The sequence below is a fragment of the Carica papaya genome, chromosome 4 (assembly GCF_054855325.1).
Source record: "Carica papaya isolate Zhongbai chromosome 4, ASM5485532v1, whole genome shotgun sequence".
Lineage (NCBI taxonomy): Eukaryota > Viridiplantae > Streptophyta > Magnoliopsida > Brassicales > Caricaceae > Carica > Carica papaya.
This window is the reverse complement of record NC_142312.1, coordinates 30,173,493-30,193,502: the sequence shown is the minus strand read 5'-3', so window position 1 is coordinate 30,193,502 and position 20,010 is coordinate 30,173,493. Positions and strand designations below refer to the sequence as shown.

The 20,010-nt window shown below is 33.2% G+C and overlaps 1 protein-coding gene and 1 pseudogene across 1 annotated transcript; one reads left to right on the top strand and one right to left on the bottom strand.

The window, feature by feature from the left end:
- Nucleotides 1-471: 471 nt before the first annotated feature.
- On the top strand, nt 472-4,182 carry LDL2 (LSD1-like2). The gene is made up of 2 exons (XM_022039042.2): nt 472-2,927; nt 3,052-4,182. The coding sequence occupies exons 1-2, from the start codon at nt 1,394-1,396 to the stop codon at nt 3,750-3,752; spliced, it is 2,235 nt and encodes a 744-aa protein (XP_021894734.1). The 5' UTR covers nt 472-1,393; the 3' UTR covers nt 3,753-4,182.
- Nucleotides 4,183-4,709: 527 nt separating this feature from the next.
- On the bottom strand, nt 4,710-5,750 carry LOC110812257 (protein ULTRAPETALA 2 pseudogene; annotated as a pseudogene).
- Between the last annotated feature and the right edge of the window lie 14,260 nt (nt 5,751-20,010).

The following is a 20,010-nucleotide window of genomic DNA, read 5'->3' as shown; positions in this document are numbered from 1 at the left end:
ACGTTACTTAATGTATAATTAATATTTTAGAATGATGGACTTTATATAATATAATATAATGTTAATATTTTATTGTTGATTTAAAAATTAGGGTGAATTGTGTACGGTTTATAGATTAATCGTATTAATTTCAATAATTATTAATTTTCACTACGTTTTAGTTTGGTATGATCAAAACATCACATAATTTGAATTCGTACTTAGCTCAAAAACGAAATCCAACCTTACGATTACTTAAAACAAACCCCGCAACTTTTTATCTCAAACACAATTGTATATGCAAGCTTGACTTATTAAAGAAGTTATGTTCGTGGCCAGTGATACAAAAACCCCCGCTTTGAGATTCCTCTTTAGATTTTCTTCAGCTTCATTAATCAACGAAGGTACAAAGACTACTTTCTCGTAACTTTTAAAATAAAAGATTGTGATTTCGGAAATATCATATTTGTTCGATCGATACAATATGTCAGTGAATGATGAGAATGAAGATCGATAAAAAAGATAATAAAAAAAAGAGTTAAAAAAAAAGTCGATGTAACGTTAAAATCGAAAACAAAAAGCAAAGAAGGGATGTGATGATAAAGATTCAGAGAAATATTAGGGGATCATGTCTTGGAAGGGAAGAGAAGAGAAGGCATGAGAGCCGAGAATAAATTTCTTTTCTCTTTGATTGTTGGACTAGGGCACGGTTATCGGCCCCTTGATTTTGCTGTACCCGGGCTCGGTCCGTCTGTGTTTTCCACTTCCCTCCATTCCAAATTCTAATTCGCGGGGTTAATATTCCCACTGTTCTCGCGTTAACGGAAGAGGAAACCCTAAGCTACTACTCTTTCCTTCGAATGAAAATCTTCAATCCGCAAATTAACTCGGAGTTCTAACAGGTGAGTCACCTTGCTTTTCCTTTCAACTGTCCTGCATGAGCTTCTCCGTCTTTCGCATATCAAAGTTAATAATCGAACTTCCAGAGAAAAAGACTTAAATCAGGGCTTACGCTTACGTTCTTCTTATGTAACCTTGTCATGGGTATCTTGGTTATGTGATTCGCCTTGAATCTTTACCAATTCGCTTCGCTTGGGGACATTTGAAGTTTATGGAGTGTATATATGGGGAACCTATGTAAAGATTTTTGATGGATATCCGTTGAATTTTAGCAAAAGAAATTCCTATCTAATTCTTTTTGTTTCTAGACGATATATGGGTAGCGTTGTGGAGAAATGCGTGGTTTTATGTTCTTGGTGGAAAGGAGAAACCCGTTTGATGTTACTGCATTCAAGACGATGTCTAGGTGGTGCTGAGGAGGAGAATTTAATTCCTTTCTTGGTTGGTTGTGCAAGCTTGATGGATTTGAAGAGAATTTGACAGGCTAGTGAAGAAACCTGGGATATTCAGAAGAATGGAGACCTCTGTTTCAAATGGATTGGGTTTGAGGAGGACATCTAGGAAGAAAGCGTGTATAAGGAATTATGATGAAAATTTGATGGATGAGTTGATAGAGAACCATTTGGGTGGTGCTCTGAGGAAGAGGAATAGAACCAGGGAAGAGTTAGAAAAAGAGACTGAAACAGAGGCTATGATAGCATTTTCTCTAGGATTTCCGATAGATGCATTGCTCGAGGAAGAAATTCAAGCAGGTGTGGTGAGAGAATTGGGTGGGAAGGAGCAGAATGATTATATTGTTGTGAGGAATCATATTCTTGCTAGATGGAGGAGTAATGTGCAGGTGTGGCTAACAAAAGGACAGATTAGAGAAACTGTGAGCAGTGAGTGTGAACATTTGATTTCTTCTTCCTATGACTTTCTTTTGCATAATGGATATATTAATTTTGGGGTTTCCCCATCTTTTACATCTTTTTCGTCTGAAGAGGCAACTGAAGCTTCTGTTATAATAGTTGGGGCTGGACTCTCTGGGTTGGCAGCAGCAAGGCAGCTCTTGTCATTTGGTTTCAAGGTTATTGTTTTGGAAGGAAGGAATCGTCCTGGTGGAAGAGTTCATACCCAAAAGATGGGTATGAAAGGCAAAGCTGCCGCTGTGGATCTTGGTGGCAGTGTAATCACCGGTATCCATGCTAACCCACTAGGAGTTCTTGCTAGGCAACTCTCTATTCCACTACATAAGGTTAGAGATAAGTGCCCTTTATACACACCGGGTGGTGCACCTGTTGATAAAGAAATTGACTCAAAGGTTGAGTTCATTTTTAATAAGTTGCTTGACAAAGTCAGTGAACTGAGACAAATAATGGGCAGATGTGCGAACAATATTTCTCTTGGTTCAGTTCTTGAGACACTAAGCCAGTTATATGCTGTGGCTAGTAGTCGTGAAGAGAGACAACTTCTTGACTGGCATCTTGCAAATTTAGAATATGCAAATGCTGGATGTCTTTCAGATCTGTCAGCCGCATATTGGGATCAGGATGATCCTTATGAAATGGGTGGGGATCACTGCTTTCTTGCTGGGGGAAATTGGAGACTGATAAACGCATTGTGTGAAGGAGTTCCAATATTGTATGGGAAGACTGTTACTGGTATTCGATATGGGAATGAAGGAGTGGATGTGATTTTTGATGGCCAAGTGTTTCAAGCAGACATCGTTCTTTGCACCGTGCCTCTTGGAGTTTTAAAAAAGAGGAGCCTCAAGTTTGAACCAGAGTTACCTGAGAGAAAGCTTGCGGCAATAGAGAGATTGGGTTTTGGTCTCCTGAATAAAGTTGCGATGGTATTTTCTCATGTATTTTGGGGGGAAGACTTGGACACATTTGGATGCCTCAGCGAAGATAGCAATCAGCGCGGAGAATTCTTTTTATTTTACAGTTATCATACAGTGTCTGGAGGTCCAGTACTAATTGCACTGGTGGCTGGAGAAGCTGCAGAAAGGTTTGAATGTACAGACCCGTCCACTTTGCTTCATCGTGTGCTAACCAAACTTAGAGGTATAATTGTTGATTAATGTGAAGTCACCTAGTTTTCATATAATTTTTATCATGTGCGTGATGTTGTTAGTTTTTCCTACGAAACTTCCTTGGTTCTTATTAATCTTTTGATTCTTCCTTGCAGGTATATATGGTCAGAAAGGCATAGACGTGCCTGATCCCACACAAACAATTTGTACAAGATGGGGTAGTGATCCCTTTTCCTGTGGTTCGTATTCTCATGTTATGGTACGATCATCTGGTGATGATTATGATATACTAGCTGAAAGTGTAGGAAGCCGATTATTCTTTGCTGGTGAGGCGACAACTAGGCAATACCCAGCCACCATGCATGGTGCCTATTTAAGTGGCTTAAGAGAAGCTTCAAACATTCTTCAAGCCACGAGCGGTAATCATAATTTTTCACGGAAGTCTGTACCAAGAAATATTAGAACAAACTGTGATATACTTGTAAATCTGTTTAGGAGGCCCGATTTAGAAATTGGAAATTTTTTGTTTGTTTTCAATCCGTTAACAGATGACCCAAAATCGAAGGGTTTTATGAGAGTAACTCTTGACTTTTCTGGAGATGATTCTAGAAAGGTTTCAAAGGACAGCTGTGAATCCCCTGTGAATTTACCTTTGCAGCTTTATACTGTATTATCTCGTGAACAAGCACAGGAGCTCCAACAGGTTACTGGAGGGGACAAAGGTAAACTATCATATTTGAATAAAAATCTTGGATTGAAGCTAATGGGAACAATTGCTCTGGTAAACATTGCTAACTCCTCAATCACTACCATTCGAAGAGGAAGGTTTAGGAGGAGTGCAACTTCTGCTCAATAAGAGTTAGATAGACATGTGCCATCACTATCAGTATACAACTTTCAGGCCTTCAGATTTAGCTTGGGGTCTGTTAATGCAACTCGTGCTTCCTTGAAGTTGTCATTTCCGTCGCAAGTGCTGCACTTGGGGATTTATTCATCAATTCCAAGCAGCTAAAGTTTCTTGTAGTTTGTTGTACTGGAAGCCATTTACACCCTCAAAAGATTGAAACCTAGAAATTTTTTTCTCAAAGAACCAGGTCAGTTGTGTTTGTAAGGGCAGCTATCCTGAACTGAGGATGAACCAGTAGTTGCCCATATAGTCAGACCCGTTCGAGAAGATTCATTATCTTTCCTTTTTTTTTTTTGGGAGACCTTGTGGCTCCGAGATTGTTTATGTGTACACTACATATTCATTTGAAATGCTTCTTCAGAGGTAATACTTCTTTTAACTGGTTCTGTGATATTTACCAGTGTCAGATGACATGTCTGCATTCCTAGGCATATGGTAGATAACTCTCTTTTATTGACATGATGATAGTACAAATTTATAGTTGTAGAAGTAAGGATAAGAGTGAAGATGGTCCAATTATGCATCAAATCTATAAGTTATTAATATATTATGTATATGTATATATCAAATAATTAAGATTAAGAATTGATATAAATAAAAGTTTCTCTTATCCACAAGACAAAGAGAGTCATGATAATGAAAATTTCATTTTAAAATTTGCAGGAGAGAATGAAACATAAGTTATGAGAAACTAAGTCAAACTGGATAAATATATTCAATCTAAATGCAAATCCAAGCTCACACCAAGTCAAACTGGGTAAATATAAACTATGCAAATACAAATCCAAGCACTGTAATATGAAAATGCAGAAAGTCTGAGAACAAATCCAAGCTCCATAATACTAAAATGCAAAAAGTCTGAAGATGAAACTTCGAATCTGGGTAATCATCAAGCCCGAGTGATGATTAGGACTGTCCATTTTGCATATAATCAACGCAGGTGCAGCAGGAACAGTCCTTAAAGCGACACTTGTAGCAACCAAAGCAGATACAAGTGGTGCAGCCCTGGCATTTTGGATCTCGTGTACATCCTCTGTAAACTTTTCGACTTGCCCTTTCTTCATCAAAATCACAGTTTATCCTAAAAGGACATATATACACACTACTCAGCACAAAATGTAGGGATTTGTAATTGAATATATATATATATATATATACAACAAAAATAATGATAAAAATTTACTTTTCATAAGGCCAGTTGGGGCAGCTCCACTTTTTATTAGCTAAAGCATCATGGAAGCGCCTGTATTCCTCAGCAGTGCGGACGCGGAAGCGACGGTCTTTTCTACACAATGTGCAGGTAATGAACTCGTCCCGGTGGAACTGCTGCTTCCCACGGACGAGCTTTGATCTATTGTTTAGGTTTGAAGCATTCTTGTAGTACACCAGCAGCCCAGATTTCGATAGCGGCACTTTTTCCCCATTGATCGTCACCCATACGTGACTCTTCCAGTTCCTTGTCCCTTCTCGATCAGCATGCTTCTCAAACTCATACGGTGACATCGTCACTAATACATACATATTTGTCAGTCCAACAAAGTCATATATATATGTAAAGAAAGAAAGGTATTAGAGGGAGACTTTACATTTTTCTGGGTAGCAGGAAGGACATTCACATGCAACCAAGAAGGTTCCATCAAAATAAATGTTTAGTTTGCCACTCAAGTCACCGAGTCTACTGTTCGTGCAACCACATAAGACCTCAATGTGGTCTTCTTCCCTCTCGTATCCATAAATCTCCTTCAACTTTTCTTCAGGCAACATCTTTTGATTACCACCGACCGGCACACGCTCAGGTACATGCTCAGGTAGGTGCTCAGGTTCGTGCTCAGGTACACGCTCAGGTTCGTGCTCAGGTACACGCTCAGGTACACGCTCAGGAGCCCATGATGGTAATAATGATGCTCTTGGTTTTCTCTTCGATCTCTTTTTCTTTGGAACTGTCATGTATATATATATACATACACCAAATAAATAATTATATGGGACATTATATGTATGTATGTATGTATGCAGTAGACATGCATGTATACACGCACGTGTCTCTCTGTGTGTCTTGTGTAAATATGCTTTTATTAAACAGATATGAATCGACCATATTAATAATCTCTCTCTTGATATGTATATGTATCAAATAATCATTGAAGCATATTTTAAATAACTACACTAAATAATATACATATATGTGTATATATTTGTCTAATAACATAGATTATTATGAGAGCTGTAGTTCATTAATACACTGCATTTGCTATATTATACAAATATATATATATATATATATATACACATTTTATTATGGGCTATAATTATAATGAATTAATTAAAGTATTTTGGGAGTATATGTGTATATATATATACAAGATAGATTTATAAAGAGTACAGCAACTTATAAAAACTTGTTTGTATAGATTCTAACATATAAAGATGAGAAAATGAGTGAAATTCCAATTTAAAGTAAATGCAAAAATCAAATGCTTAGTTCCTTAAATCTTATGTATATATATATATATATATGTATGTACATGTAACTACTCAATTTCTAACATATAAATATAATAAAAATGTGTTTGAGCACAAATTGGTATCCATACACACACACACATATATATAGATGAATCAAAACACAAAAAAAGTCCTCTATGTTAACTAAATAAATAAATATATAGTTTAAAAATCATTAGAAACTAAATTTTTCATATCTATGACTACGAAGTGAATGAATTCTAATAATTGATTTATCTCATAAGAGAAAATATAAAATAGAAAAATCAAAATTAAAAGTCTTGAAGTAAATAGGGTGAATTAATAAATTTAAGATTTTTCGAATATAATAAAAAACAAGTTATAACTATATATAAAAGATATAAAAGTTTACTTATCTCAATAAATACAATCGACATCTATAAATTCAACAGAATCTAAATTCATTAGTAAAAAAATTAAAGACTTATAAGTGTTTTCTCCCATAGTCAATTCAAATTCAATTTAGCCAATTTTCAAGTATTTTTTTTTTTGTAAAAAATTAGATATTCATATAAAGATGCATAAAGCAATCTACAGACAAGTTATAACTATATACAAAATTATAAATGTTTATCTATTTTGATAAATACAATTGACATCTATAGATCCATTGGAATCTAAATTTATTGTGAAAGAAATTAAAGATTAAAAGTGTTTTCTTCTACAGTCAATTCAAGTCTAATTATGCCCAATTTTGAGATAATTTTTTTAAACAAAAAAAAATTAGGTATTCGTATGATCGTTACGAAGAGACATAACTAATCTATCAGTGTATAGACAAGTTAAAACTATGTATAAAAAATAAATATTTACCTAGCGCGGTATATACAATTTGTAGATCCAATAAAATCTAAATTCACTACTAACAAAATTGAAGGTTAAAAGTGTTTTCCCTCATAATCCAAATCCAATTACACCCAATAATTTAAAAAAAAAAACAAAAATTAGGCATTCATATGACATCACTAATCTATCCATCTATAATTTTCACATAATAAAAATGGACAGAAGATCTTCGCATAATAAAATGTAGGGAAAAAAAGGAATTACAAGGGAAAAAAAATTTTACCTTGTACCATTTTCAACCAATCATAAATGGTTTCAGAGATCTTTCGATCAGTTCGTTTTTTACTCACTTGATTCTTATTGAAGCTCTTGCTCACTCGATTCTTCTTGAAACTCTTGCTCACTCGATTCTTCTTGAAACTCTTGCTCACTTGATCCTTGTTGTGCTTCATCTTTTCTTTCTCTCAATGTTAGATTTCACAAATCGCACTTTACAGATTGAAAAACAACTGAGAGATTTTAAAGGAGATTATAACTTAATTCGTATTTATGAATAAATCTGCATTAGTCTAAGCATATATATATTCTCAAAATTAGAGATAGAGCAGCATTTATTTAATTGCTTAATATAATATTCAACTCTAAATCTGGAATTACAACAATAAATGCGATATACGTGGCTGAATCTTATTCACTTAAATAAGTAACCGCCTACTTACTATTTGATTGAACAAAACATGTGAATGCAAGGAAGTTGTGAATTTGCTTATCTTTAAATGTAAAGTTTTATATCTCTATCAGAATAAGTTCATGAACAAAATTCAACTATACCAGAAGTGGCCTTTCTGTCACTAGTTAAAAGGAAAAGAATCATTAAACTAACATATATACACAAATACAATGTTAAAACATATAATATAGATAACAAGTTCGCTCATTTTCTATTAATTAACTTAAACTTATAAAAAATAGCACTATAAAAGAAGAGTTTTAATAGCGAAAAATTTGGCCTTTAGCAACATTTGCTGAACCAGTGCACTATCGTCGCTAATAGAACCATTGATAAAAGCCATAAATGACGTTTTCTATTTACCGCTAAATTTAATTTAAACTTATAAAAAAGTATGTAATTGTAACTTATTATTTAACATGGCACATGAGTCCAATTTTGGGTTTGAGCTTCCTCTTCTATTTTTCTTGAAATAGCTCTTCAATTTTTATGTATCTTAGTAGTTTTGTCTCTTATAATTGTGGTATATAATTATTTATATCTCATGTGAAATTTTGCTCGTAATAAAGCACAAAATTCATAATGGTCACTTGAATTCCACCCTATTGAAGCAACTAAAACACACAAAATTCTTCTACCATTTATAAAGGTCTTACTTATTTCGTCCTTGCAGCAAAATCGTCCCTATAGCCATGTTCTTTACAATATAACCAAAAAAAAAAAAATTCAACAAAAACTTTATAAGACACATTTGGTAGATATAAATACAATTTTTTTACTTAAAATAATAGATTGGATCAATTACACAAAAGCTTAAACTAATAGAAAAAAAACTTAATCAATTATTTATGCTTTAACATGCACTCTCATGCATAAGCTCACCTGAAAAAGTAAATTAAACACAAACCCATTAAATAATGATGTCGTTTAAGTCTCAAACCTTTGGGACCTTGTGGAGAGCGAGTATCTTGACCCAAATGAAAAGAATCGGTTGAGGAAAAATAGAAAAGACTCAAAGGCATTGTTTTTCATTTAACAAGTTATTCATGACATGATTTTTTCAAAGATTTCAATTGCAACTATAACAAAGGAAGCATAAAAGATATTAAAGAAGGAATTTCAAAGCTCAACGAAGATAAATATAGTGAAACTTCAATCTCTACACTGTTAAATAAGATGCTTCCTTTAACTATCCCTACAATAGAAAATCATGTTCTTGTTGCCAATAGTTCGAAAAATGAGTCCATATTATGTCATTTATGGTATAAGAATTTAAATGTCCAAGTGATAAAATTGTTGAGTAGAAAAGAAATTGTTAGTGGGTTGCTTAAAATTGAATTTATAAAAGTATGTGAATGTTGTATTTATAGAAAACAAAGTAGAAAGTTATTTCCTATACGAAAATTCTTGAGAGCTAAGTGTTTTCTTAATTCAGTTCATGCAGATTTGTGTTGACATGTGAATGCAAAATCTCTAAGTGGTAGTAAATAATTTTTACTATTTATTGATGATTTTAGCCACATGAGTTAGGTAAACTTCTTGAAATTCAAACCAGAAACTTTTGAAAACTTACAAAGGTTCAAAGCACTTGTTGAAGAACAAAATCAAGAGATGTATAAAGGCTTTTTTCACAGATAAGAACAATGAATATATGAAACATCCAAATGTAAATCCAAGTTTAAACCAAATAAAACTGGGTAAATATATCAAATTCAAATATAAATTCAAGAACCATAATACGAAAACCCATAAAGTCTGAAAAGAAATTCAAGCAGCATGATACTAAAATGCAAAAATTTAAGAACAAACCAATCTCCACAATACTTAAATGCATAAAGTCTGAAGATGAAACTTTAAATAATGGTAATGATCAACCTAGAGTGATGACTAGGAGAGATTAGAGTTGTCCATTTTGCATGTAATCAATGCAGCTGTGGCAGGGACAATCCCCAAAGCAACACTTGTAGTAACCAAAACAGACACAAGTGGTGTAACCCTAGCATTTTGGATCTCTTGTATACCTTTTATAAACTTTGCGACTTGCCCTTTCTTCATCAACATCACAGTTTATCTTAAAAACACATATATAGACATTACTCAATATAAGATGTAATAGATTTGTACATGAATATACATATATAACCAAAATAATGATAAAGATTTACCTATCATGAGGCTAATTGGGGCATCTCTACCTTTTATTAGCCGAAACATTATGGTAGTGTCTGTATTCTTCAATAGTGCGGACGCAGAAACAACGTCCTTTTTTACACTTTGTGCAGTTAATAAACTCGTCTTGGTGGAATTGATGTTTTCCATGGACGAGCATTGATATGTTGTTTAAGTTTGCAGCATGCTTGTAGTATACCAACAACCTAAACTTGCATAAATGCACTTTTTCCCCATTGATCGTCACCCATATGTGACTCTTCTAGTTCCTTATCCCTTTTCTATCTGTATACTTCTCAAACTCATGGTGAAATCATCACTAATGTACACTTATTTATTAGTCAAACAGAGTCATATATGTTTGTATATATATATATATGAAAAGAAAAGTATTAGAAGGGGATTTGCATTTTTTGTGGGTAGTATAAATGATATTCATATGAGACTAAGAAGGTTCCATTAAAATAAATGTTTAGTCTGCCAATCAAATCACTGGGTCTTCTCTTTATGCAACCACATAAAACCTCAATGTGGTCAGCTTCCCTCTTGTCTCCCTCAATGTTATTCAGTATTTCTTTAGGCAACATCCTTTGACCACCATCAACCGACACACACTTAAGAGCCCTTGATGATAATGATAATGCTCTTGATTTTCTCTTTGATCTCTTTTTCTTTAAATAATTGTAGATACATATACATACATACACCAAATATGTAATTATATTGGACATTATATCTATGTATGTAGTAGACATGCATGCATACATGCACATATATCTTTTTGTGCGTGTATGGCTTTGTGTAAATAGGCTTTTATTAAACAGATATGAATGGACCACATTAATGATTTCTCTCTTGATATGCATACGTATCAAGTAATCATTGAACCATATTCTAAATAACTATATTGAATAACATATGTATATGTATATTTTTGTCTAAAAACATAGATTATTATAATGATGATGGTTCATTAATACATATACATATGCTATATTATCTATATATCTACACCATTATATAAAACAACCTAAATTTATGGTGGCTATAATTCTAATGGATTAAATAAAATATCTTGAGAGTATATGTATATAAAAGAGAGATCAATATATAGATTTTTCTCTTTCTTATCCGGCCAAACAAATCTATGAGGATAGATAGAAGTTGTGTAGCAATTTATTAAAACTTGAAAACTTGTTTATAAAGATTCTAATATATATACGTAACTAATCAACTAAGTAAATATTAATCTTTAAGTATAAAACAAATGTGCTTAAGTATAAATTCATATACACACATACACATGTATATAGATGAATCAAAACAAAGAAAAAAGTCATTTATGTTAACCGGATAAATAAGAACATAATTTAAAAATCATTAAAAACTTGATTTTCATATCCATATCTAACAAGTGAATGAACTATAATAATTGATTTCTCTTATAAAAGAACAAATGAAATAAATCAATTACATACAATCCCAGATCCAATAGAATCTAAGCTCACCATGAAAGAAATTAAAAATTAAGTGTTTTCTTTCATACTCAATCCAAATCCAATTATTCCCAATTTTGAAATAAATTTTTTAGACACAAAAATTAGGTATTGATTGTTATAAAGAGACATAATTAATCTATCGATTTACAGAAAAGTTATAGCTATATATAAAAACGTAAATGTTTACCTAGCATGATGTAACATCCCAAGCCCATAATTAGGCTTGGGATGACATAATTTAATTTTAATAATAATAATAAAAATAGTTAATTTTAATTTTTTTTAGAATTTTTTGAAAAATATAGATTTTGGATGAGTTTGAAAATAATTTTGAAAAACAAGGAAAAATTGTAAATAAAAGGAGGGCGTATTTGAAAGGAAAGTTTGAAAATAGGGTTAAATCGAAAAAAATAAATGCTACCACTTAGGACGGCCACTTCAACAGCACGTCGAGTCAGAACGTGCCGTGTGGCAGACATGATGGCATGGGCCCCACGCGGGAGCCACACAGGTGATCCATGTGCCTGGGCGATTCAATGACCCGTGCTCACTCCCGCGCGCATGAACGACTCAGATCTATTTTTCTATTAGGCGCTATCAGGCAGTCCACATGCGTTCGATCGAACGAATCAGATCCGTTCCAATATTAGGCGCGATTAAACGATTGAGGAGGCACTATGCGGACCCAAATGCACGACCCAGATCGAGGGAAGAGGAGTATTTAAACTCCTTTTCTACCAAAACCCTAACCCTATCCATATGTTTGCTCGTCAGAGAAGAAGAAAAAGGCCGGCCGGAGGAGAATCCCAGCCACCGGCGCCACCGTACCGGAGACCCAAATCGATGCTGGTAATGCGATTTTCTCTCGTTCATCCTGTTTTTCCATTCTAAGCTAACTAAAACCCTTTTTAATATAGAAAAACCCAACGAAAGGCCGTAACTCAAGAAAGCTGAGGGCAGAGTTCAGCTGAGCCGCTGCACCAGAAACTGAAAAATACTTTAAGAAGTTGAATCCTCTTCCTGTTCACTCCGTTTTCCCTGCGCCTTAACCCTAAAACCTATTTTTGATGTAGGGTGACCGAAAAAGCCATGAGCAACGAAGGAGGAGCGGCAGAGCCCAGCTGAGCCGCTGCGCTGGAGATCGAAAAACACTAGTAAGCCTCAATTTTCCCCTTTTTCCACCAAAAGACACCCCCTAATCATGATTTTAATTTTTTTTATCAAGAACCAGTTAAAAATAGCGTGACCAAGAGGAAGAGGAACCAGCGGCGGAGCACGACAGCATCACCACATCGAAACCCTAAATCGACCTCCCAGTGAGAGTTTTTTGTCCTTTTTGGCAATTGTTTTTGCGTATTTTCATGTTATTTTGATATAAGTTTTGATTTTAGTAGAAAAATCAAAGAAATCCAAGAACTAAAAATTGTTGAGAAGTGTGATAAAAAAGACAGTGTTCCGAACACCGACCCAGGGTAAGAATCCCTCATCTCTTTTTTATATTCGATAAAATTGAAGTTAAATTAATAAATAAACAAAAAATTTAGTTAATTTACGATCATCTAATTAATTAAAGTACAGGTTGTTAATGAAGCAAGTAACCGGTCAGTTTGCGTCTGTTGGAGTTCTTAATTATAGTAAATGCCTCTACAGTTGTTGTTATGCTATTTCATTCACTGTATTATTTACTTTAATGTGTTTGTCTAAATTTTATGGTGAACATGGTAAGACTTCTCTATACATTTTATCATGTTATTTAATTGTGCATTTAATTGATTGTTATCAGTGTAATGCATGTTTATTTAATGTACTTATCCTAAAATGTGAACTCATGTGGTTAGGATACAAATATACGAGTCTTGTAGGGCTAAATAGTAATAAAAAAGAGCATATGCATGAATTAATTGTGTCAAATAAAAAGCTTTACTGGATTTGTCAAAAAAGTGTGTACGAACTTGGTGCATAGGGTAAACCCTACCGTAAACGTTACCCTCAATTAAACAGGACTGATAAATCCCTTACCAAGAGGGGTTGAGAATTATTTTAGATACGTTCATACCGGACAGAGTATTGAGGCGATTTTGTATTTTAACGCCAATTACCAGACAGAGTATGGGGACAATCGCTTGATTATTGAATGAATGCTCGTATCCATGTGTAGTGGGGACCCCTACGGACCCCAAGCAGCATCGGTAGGCAAGTTAAAATAATAAAGGTGAATGAGATAGGAATCCAACTTGGGGAATAATGAAAGGTTAATGATTATATGTCTTTTAGAATACGTATTGTAGATTACTATTCTGGTTCTTATCCTCATAAATGATGTTTAAGAACTTACAGGTTAGTTAAGAGAATTAATGTTTTTCAGTTAAACGAGTTTTATTTAAAAATAAGCTCTATTGGTCGTTTTACAATTTCTACAAATGTGATATTCTTATTGAGCTAATATATCTCACCATTTTATTATTAACCATTTCAGATCAGGACGATCAAGACCCGAATCCTGAACAACAATAAAACTAGTTAGAAGATCGCCTCTCGATTTTTCTAGTTTCGAGTAGAGGTTGATCACATTTGTTTTCTTTATCACTCTTTTTCATTTATGTTTTTTAAGGGCATTCTCATAGTTCTGTTAGGTGTTTTTAGCAAACTATGCAAGAAATATAATCCTAGACTCTAAATTGCTTTCGCTAATTTATAAATTTCAGTATTATTTTATTACACTATTTTTGGGTTATATTCTCAAAATTCCTAATAGGAGTTTAGGGCTTTTACACATGATAAATACAATCGACATTTATAAATCCTTTAGAATCTAAATTCATTATGATAGAAATTAAAGATTAAAAGTGTTTTCTTCCATACTCAATCCAAATTCAATTATCCCCAATTCTGAAACAAACTTTTTAAGACACAAAAATTTGATATTCATATGATTATTATAAAGAGTCATAAGTAATTTGTTGGTCTATAAATAAGTTATAACTATATATAAAAACATACAAATCTAAATGTTTGCCTAGCGTGACAAATACAATCAATATCTATAGATCCAATAGAATCTAAATTCAAAATGAAAAATTAAAATTAAAAGTGTTTTCTCCCACAGGCAATCTAGATCCAATTATGCCCAATTTGAAATAATCTTTTAAAAGAAGCAAAAATTAGGTATTCATATAACTGTTATAAAGAGGCGAAACTAATCTAATGGTCTATAATCTTAACATGATATAGACAAAATATCATCGCACAACACAATGTAGAGAAGAAAAAAAAATTACAAGGGAAAAAAACTTTACCTTGTGCCATTTTCGACTGGTCAAGATTGGTATTGGAGATCTTTCATTAAGTTGTTTTCTTGCTCGTTTGATTCTTATTGAAGCTCTTGCTCACTTGATTCTTGTTGAAGCTCTTGCTCATTTAATTATTCTTGAAGCTCTTGTTTATTTGATTATTCTTGAAGCTCTTGCTCACTTGATTCTTATTGCATTTCATCTTTTCTTTCTTCCAATGCTAGATTTATGAAATTTAGTTTTTCACAAATCTCACTTTATAGATTAAAAAATAATTGAAAGCTTTTAAGGAGGATTGTAGCTTGATTCACATTTATGAGTAAATCTTTATTGGTCTGAGTAGGTATATTTTCTCAAAGTAGAGATAGAGTAACATTTATTTACTTGCTTAATATAAAAACTAAGTCTAAATCAGAAATTATAAAAGATAAATGTGTTATACGCGGCTGAATGTTATTCGCTGAAATAATTGACCGCCTAACATTTTACTGAATAAAACACGTCAATACAAGGAAGATAAGGATTTGCTTTTCTTTAAATGTAAAGTTTGCATCTATCCATGGATAGGTTCATGAAAATAATCCAACTATGAATACATTATCAAAGACCAAAAGTGGTTTTTTTGTCACTAGTTAAAAGGAAAAGAGTAATTAAATTATCATATACACACATATATAATGTTAAAACATACAATATAGGTAACAATTTTTTATAATTTTCTACTAATTTAGTTAAACTTATAAACTCATTTTAGTAGTAAAAAAATTGGCTTGTAGCAGCGTTTTTTACTGTAAAAATATTTTCGATAAATATTAAACCAATACACTATTGTCGCTAATAAAAGCATTTACAAAAGCTATGAGTGACATTTTCATCTGCCGATAATTTTAAATTTAACTTATAAAAAGTACGAAATTGTAACTTAGTATTTAACATGGCATAAGAGTTTCAAATTTTGGGTTTGAACTTCATCTTCCTTTTTTCTTGAATAGTTCTTCAATTTATATGTATCTTTGTACTTTTGTCGCTTACAATTGTAGTTCATAATTAGTTACATTCCACGTAAAATTTTGCTTGCATTTGACGTAACACAAAATTCATAATGGTAGCTTAAGTTCCACCCTATTGAAACAACCAAAACATGCACAATTCTTTTACCATTCATAAAGGTCTCACTTGTTTATTCATTGCAGCAAAATCATTTTGGTAGCTGTGTCCTTTACAACATAATAAAAAAGAAAATATTCAAGAAAAACTTTATAAAAGACATAGTTGAAAGATGAAAATACATATATATATATTTTTTTCAAATAATAGATTGGATCAATTACCCAAAAACTTAAGCTAATAGAAAAAACTCAATCAATTATTTATAATTTAATAGACATTCTCAAGCATAAGTTTGATGCATAAGTTCACCTATTATTTGATGCATAAGTTTGATGCATAAACGTAAATTAAAGACAAACCCCTTACTCTTGTGTTAGATTTATATTTACTAAAAATGAGGCGTCATGATTTAAATACTATACCTCTAATTTTAGTACCATTTAAATAATATATTAATCCAATTATATCAAAAGTTTAAGCTAACATGAAACAATACAATCATTTATTTATCCTTTAATAGAAGTGATGTACAAGCCATGTTTATCTGTAAGAAATATCTTATCAGTATGGCCAACGTATTTGATATAGACTATAAGGTTGCCAACATTAGTAATTAGATGATGGGAAACAATAAAGTTCACTAGTTAAGGGGAGTCATGTGCATCAACTATGCAGTATGACTTTGTTTACCACATACTTAAAAGAAAATTGTTAAAGTAACCTTGGTGTTGGGAATGGTTTACAAATATTAGAAATAAGGGATCCATTCTTGTGAGAGGATAATGAAATAAGAGCCTCTGTTCGAGTGTGGCTACTAGAAGCATTGAGTATAATTTAGTAGGATGGAAGAGGTTTCAATTTATATAGATACACGAGTGAAAACTCTTCATTTAGTTTTATAAGTAATGGTGTCTTTTTAGCACATATTACCACATAAATCTTTTTGAACACAATTATGATGCCATTTAAATTATGTGTTGATGTGTTTTGAATTTTAGTGATATTTATCTATATTTTGGGGATAATTTATTTGAATTTTCTTTGTATTTATCCTGAAAAATATTTGATGTAATATCGTATAAAGTTTTTATTCGTGAAAAATTCTGCTAGTTTATATATAAATAGATTTGCTAACCTATTGGTGATGTACTCTCAAATTACATAGTGGAATTCTTTCTTGCCAGTCTTGCTTTAGGAAGTAGATACACTGTTGAACCACATGAAATACTTGTGTTATTTTCTTTATGCTTTTACTATGGTGTGATTGTGAATGCTTTAGGGATTAATTTTTTTCAACAAGTGGTATCAGAGCTCTGGTTTCAGCTGCATTAGAGAGAAAAAAAATTAAATTAAATCTAGTCTTTTTCTTGTTACCTGAAAAAGGTGAACCATACAGAGAGGCCGAAACGACGAATGATGCAGCTTAAACGGATGAAATGGTCCATGCTCAGATCTGTTCGACCAGATCGATGAGGGAGAAACCTGGGTTGTGCGAGTGGCGACCAGCGAAATCAGACATGAAATGGAGAAGCTCGGATGTGCGGCGGCTTACATGAAGAAAACTAACTGCTCGAAGAGGAGGGCCAAATAAGAGAAACCGAAGGCAGATTCGCGACGTCGGGCGCTGTTTGTGCACGGTACCAGAGCTGGAGAAATAGAATGTGTGTCAGAGAAGATGACCAGTGCGACGGCCCCCGGTTCATATGAGGCCCAATTTACGGTGTTGCCGGTGTGTTTTCGGTGCATTTTCACCAGATTTGTGCCGGATCCATGGAGTCGCACATTTCTGTGTGTTTTTTGGTGTCTTTCGACGGTGGCCACGCATGACATCTCTAGTGGCCGCGTGTGTGATAGTGTGTGGAGGAGCCCGTGGCGGTGCCTGACAGATCGTGGAGGCGCGTGAAGGCGCTCTATGTTTCGATGGTTGCGTTCAATGATTTTTTGTGAAGTGGTGAGTCCCTATGAGTGTTTTTTCATTTTTCAGTGTTTTTTTTTCTCTATTTAATTTTTTTAGTGCACAGTCTAAGAATTCGAAATGATATTTACAAAATATAATATAGAAAAGTTTAATGATGGTACAAGTTTCAATATGTGGAAGATTCGAATGAGATTGTCCCTGGTACTACAAAGTTTGTGGGGGGTAATTAAAGAAAGATATATTGAGGGTATGAGAGAGTCAGAAAAGGTAAATATGCAAGATAGAGCCTTATGTGCGATTTTTATGAGTGTCAATGACAATGTTATACGAGAGGTTGCTGAAAAAATTTTAGTTTCAGCTGCGTAGAAGAAATTAAAAAATTTGTACTCTGTAAAATCACTAACGAACCGCCTCTATATGAAGAAAAGGCTGTATAATTTCAGAATGAGTGAAGGTACGCCCATTAAACAATACCTTGATGAGTTTAATTTTTTAATTATGGACCTGAATAACATAGATATTAAGATTAAAAATGAAGATTAGGCATTGATTGTTTTGTGTTCATTACCATTTTCTTATGAGACTTTTGTTGATACTCTACTGTATGAAAAAACTAGTATTTTACTAGATGATGTTAGTAATGCACTAAAATCCAAAGAGTTATAAATTTTTTTTACTGAGTATAGAATAGAAGGGGAAGGTTTGGTAAGTAGGGGAAGGACACAGAGAAAGGGCAAATCAAAATATGGAGGTAAAAAGGAAAACTGTTTTGAGTGGGGGGAGAAAGGTCACTTTATGAGAAATTATCTTATGTTGAAAAGAAAAAAGGAGTAGGAGAGTTCAACTAATATAGTCGACAGAGATAATTATGATGATAGTAATAACAACAGTGTTGGGGTAGTTCTATTGAATTCGGATCATAGAAAGAACTCCTAGATTCTTGATTCTAGTGCTATATTGCACATGGTCCACATAGGTATTGGTTTACTACTTACAAGCAAATGAGTGGTACCGTGTATATGGGAGATGACAGTTCGTTATCTGTAGCTGAGATTAGTAATATCATATTAAAAATGTTTGATGGTATCATTAGAACTATTGCATGTTGGCATGTTCCTCAGACAAAGAGAAATGTGATTTCTCTTTCTACATTGGTGACTCAGGGTTACAAATATCATACAGAAAATGATACTCTTTAAGTGTGTAAAAGCTTTGAAGTACTTATGAGAAGCAATTTAAAATCTAGATTGTATATTCTTCAGGGAAATATAGTTTCAGGGGAAGCTATTGTAGTATTAGGGAGAAGTAATCAAAATCAATTGTGGAATTTACGTTTGGATCATATGAGTGACAAAGGGTTATGTGTTTTGAGCAGATAAAGTTTGTTGAATGGGTATAAAGAAGGAGCTTTGGGTTTTTGTGAATATTATGTGTTTTGCAGGTAGACTAGAGTGAAGTTCAACAAAAAGACAGTGCACAAGACAAGAAATAAGTTAAATTATGTTCATTCTGACTTATGGGGTCCACATAGAGTTTCCTCTAAGGGTGGTGCCAGGAACTTTATAACATCGATTGATGATTACTCTAGAAATGTATTAGTGTATTTTTCTGAAATCCAAGGAAGAGGTATTTTTAACATTTGTCAAATGGAAGACCATGATTGAGAAGCAGACAGAGAGGATGATCAAGTACCTTAGGACTGACAATGAGTTAGAATTTTACAATCATGAGTTTGATGACTTCTGCAGTACTGAAGGTATAGTGAGACACCACACTTGTGTTGGAACACTACAACAGAATGGTATTGTAGAACACATGAATAAGACGCTTTGTAATAAGGCACGAAGCATGTCTCATTTAGGTGTGAGACAGGAATTTTGGGCTGAAGCTATGAATATTATTAGTTTATTAGTTAGTAGATCTCCATCCACAACTATTGAGAGTAAGACTCCTTTTAAGATATGGTCTAGGTCACATGCTGATTACTCTCAGTTGAGAGTATTTGGTTGTCCTGCTTATGCTCATGTTAGGAATGATAAACTTGAGTCAAGGGCAAAGAAATGCATATTTTTGGGGTATGCATATGGAGTGAAAGGCTAAAGGTTTGGTGTAGTGAACCCAAGTCCCTTGGGTTGATTATCAGCAGAGATACGACATTTAATGAATTTGCTTCATTAAA